This window comes from Triticum dicoccoides, chromosome 2B (assembly GCF_002162155.2).
Source record: "Triticum dicoccoides isolate Atlit2015 ecotype Zavitan chromosome 2B, WEW_v2.0, whole genome shotgun sequence".
NCBI lineage: Eukaryota > Viridiplantae > Streptophyta > Magnoliopsida > Poales > Poaceae > Triticum > Triticum dicoccoides.
In genome coordinates this window covers 272,956,056-272,959,526 of record NC_041383.1, presented here as the reverse complement: position 1 = coordinate 272,959,526, position 3,471 = coordinate 272,956,056, and the positions used below count along the sequence as shown (strand labels likewise).

General features: G+C 48.7%; 1 protein-coding gene across 1 annotated transcript in view; it reads right to left on the bottom strand.

Moving 5' to 3' along the window:
- Positions 1-2,312: 2,312 nt before the first annotated feature.
- The window catches only part of LOC119363500 (formin-like protein 16), a 4,890-nt gene continuing 3,731 nt past the window's right edge, over positions 2,313-3,471 (bottom strand). The window contains exons 3-4 of the mRNA XM_037628872.1: positions 2,656-2,739; positions 2,313-2,562 (exon numbers count right to left, since the gene is read on the bottom strand). Of these exons, the coding sequence (XP_037484769.1) occupies positions 2,659-2,739 (81 nt within the window). The 3' untranslated portion in view covers positions 2,313-2,562; positions 2,656-2,658. The remainder of the gene's footprint in view (positions 2,563-2,655; positions 2,740-3,471) is intronic.

Sequence of the window (3,471 nt, the reverse complement as noted above, 5' to 3'; positions counted from 1 at the left end):
CATTAAGCAAGATGATATGATGTAGAGGGATAAACTCAAGCAATATGATATAAACCCCATCTTTTTATCCTTGATGGCAACAATACAATACGTGCCTTGCTGCTCCTATTGTCACTGGGAAAGGACACCGTAAGATTGAACCCAAAGCTAAGCACTTCTCCCAATGCAAGAAGGATCAATCTAGTAGGCCAAACTAAACCGATAATTCGAAGAGACTTTGCAAAGATATCAAATCATGCATATAAGAATTCAGAGAAGAACCAAATAATATTCATAGATAATCTTGTTCATAAATCCACAATTCATCGGATCTTGGCAAACACACCGCAAAAGAGTATTACATCGAATAGATTTCCAAGAACATCGAGGAGAACTTTGTATTGAGAACCAAAGAGAGAGAAGAAGCCATCTAACTAATAACTATGGACCCGAAGGTCTGTGGTAAACTACTCACGCTTCATCGGAGAGGCAATGGTGTTGATGTAGAAGCCCTCCGTGATCGATTCCCCCTCCGGCAGATCGCCAAAAAAGGCCCCCAGATGGTATCTCATGGCTATAGAAGGTTGCGGCGGTGGAAAAGTGGTTTCGTGGCACTCCCTGATGTTCTAGGGTAGAAGGGTATATATAGGCGAAAGAAGTACGTCGGTGGAGCTACGAGGGGCCCACGGGGATGGGGGCACGCCTACCCCTCCTGGGCGTGCCCTCCTGCCTCGTGGCTTCCTCGTGGAGTTCCAGACTTCGACTCCAAGTCTTCTTGATTGCTTTCGGTCAAAGAAAGATCCTCACGAAGGTTTCATTCCGTTTGGACTCCGTTTGGTATTCCTTTTCTGCATAACTCTAAAATAGGCAAAAAGAACAGAAACTAGCACTAGGCCTCCGGTTAATAGGTTAGTCTCAAAAATAATATAAAAGAGCATATTAAATCCCATTAAGTATCCAAAACAGTTAATATAATAGCATGAAACAATAAAAATTATAGATACGTTGGAGACGTATCACCTCGCGCCACCGGATGACGAGCCACCGGCCACCGGGGTGGCGTTGAGGTCGATGGGCGCGGGCGCGGGCGTGGAAGGGGCGACCATGCTCACATCGGGCGAGCACCCCCCGGAGAGGCGGGAGGCCTGCGGGTATACGTGGAAGCCGGGCACCGGGTTGCAAGCCGATGTGCGGGGCGAGTCTGGCAGCATCATCCGAGGAAACACCGATGAGCCGGTGCTGGTCGCGGCGACGGTGGCGTTGAGGAGGCCGTGCTAGCCAGGGTTTAACCCTAGCATGTAGAGCGCCTCCCTCGTTGCCGCCGTGACGTGGGCGTTGGTGACCTCCTGCTGCGCGGCGGCGGCAACGGCGGCCTGCGCGGCAGCCTCATCCCTCGCGTCTGCGGCGTGCCTCCGGTCCTTCCTCTTGGTCGACTCCCTTGCCCGTTGTGCGGGCGTCAGCGGCTTCTTTGGCTTGGCCGCGGCAGCGGTCTTGCAAGGGGCACGAGGCTTGCCTTTCCCGACGGGGGCGGGGGCACCGGACGAGGCGAGGGAGGCGAGGCCGGCGGCGGCGTCGAGGTCGATGGTGTCCTTCATGGCGGGGTGTGGGGCGGGAGAGCGCGGGCGGGAGGGTTTTTGGAGGAAAATGAGGAGAAATGGTAGTGGCTGCCACCGACCGACGGGTCTGGGGAGAGGAGTAGACGAGCGCGCGCGTCCCTCTCGTGTCCGCGCCGACGCAAATCCGGCTCAAAAATGGACCGGGAACGGGTCAGCAGGCGGACGCGCGTCCGTTTGGGTCGGCGCGTTGGGCCGACTTTTGTGTCCGCGCCGACCCAAACGGACGCCAAGCGGACGAAATGGGTCACCCCACCCCATGGGAGTTGCTCTTACCCCTTGTGTTCTGGCACGGCCGCCCTATGGGGCCAGCCATCGGGACACTTTTTCTGTGAACGAATAGAAACATCTTCATAGACAAGGTGGTGCCGGCGGATCAGGTGGGCAAACTTCTACATGTACATACCGCTCGTCCCGGAAGACCATACAGAAGTGGGTATACGTTTTTCCTTCTCAAAAAAAAATAAAGAGAAGTGGGTATACGTTCTTGTGGAAAGGCCATACTGCCCTTATTATACGTGTTTAGTGAGGGGGTGTACCGAAAAGGAGCTCAATAAGTTTTGTGAGAGAGAAGTAAAGTGAGCACTAAAAAGGGTCATTTAGGACAAGTATATGCAATGAGATATGATCACTCGCCGAGGGGATCCAGACCCAGCAGGGGTAAAGTGTTATGATGAGGGAAATTTATGCCGTGCAATCGATATGCAATGCAAGACAATGTGATAAGATGTTGAACTGCAACATTTAGCCACTGCAAATACGCAATTTGCGTCTCAGATTACAGCAGACCCTGAAAGGAGCCAACAAAAAACAATAACTTCAGACTCTCGATGATCCAAGTGCCCCTTGTGTCAAATGTAGACCCTACTTCATCAGGTAGATAAAGAGGCAAAAACTCTTGAAGCCCCAATGACAAGATCTAACAAATAGAACTTCGCTTCACTACACACACAACCTGGAATGAAGTTTGCTGCCAACAGGATTAAACATGCAGCCGATCAGCAAAAAGAAAAAAGAAGGATGAGAAACAAAAAGGAGTGAATGTTTAACCATATGGACCAACCTTCTAAACTTTCTGCACTTTATTAGTAGTAGTAGTAGTAGTAGTAAGCTCCTTTGGCTTCCCAGCTTTGCCATATTCCACTTCCTACAGCGACATCAGAAAGATGCAACATGTAACCTTTGTCCATTGAAATAAGCATCTCACTGATTTGGTCCAAGTAATAAATGATCAGATTTTACTGAATGGAGCAACAAGTGGGTTAAAAAATACAACTCCACAGCCACAGGGCGTCTGAGTGACACCCCTTGAGAAATTGCTTCCGCATATGCATGGAGGTATGATTTGGAGACACAAGGGCTGATAACCCTGAAGAACGCATTCATCAAGTCGATAAAAAAAAAAAGAATCCTAGATGGGAAACTAGTAACCCTATTCTTATATCAAATAATATTTACACTGTAAATCATATCCAGCATTCTTCTAAATTGCAGCTACAGAACCCAAGTTCAATGGGGCAGATAGAACCGTGGGGCATGGGGTGTGTGACAGTGGAAGTTAGACCGGATCACTGGAACTGAATGCACACATGCATTCATCACTAGATATAGCTAATCCAGTTGCAGAAGCCATAAGAATGTGTTTGCATACCATGCCTTACAATGCTCTAAGTGCCAAGAGATACAATAAAGGGCACCATTGAATATATTTTCATATACCCATTTCCGCTAATCTAAGCAACAATTTTCTTTAAGCCTTGACAATATTAAAATAGCTAGGTTTGAGGATGATTTTATTTTGAAACAGAAATGCTGCACCATATTCCCTCCCATCCACAGAAATAAATAGTTTACAGCATCTACAACCGCAACTCACAAA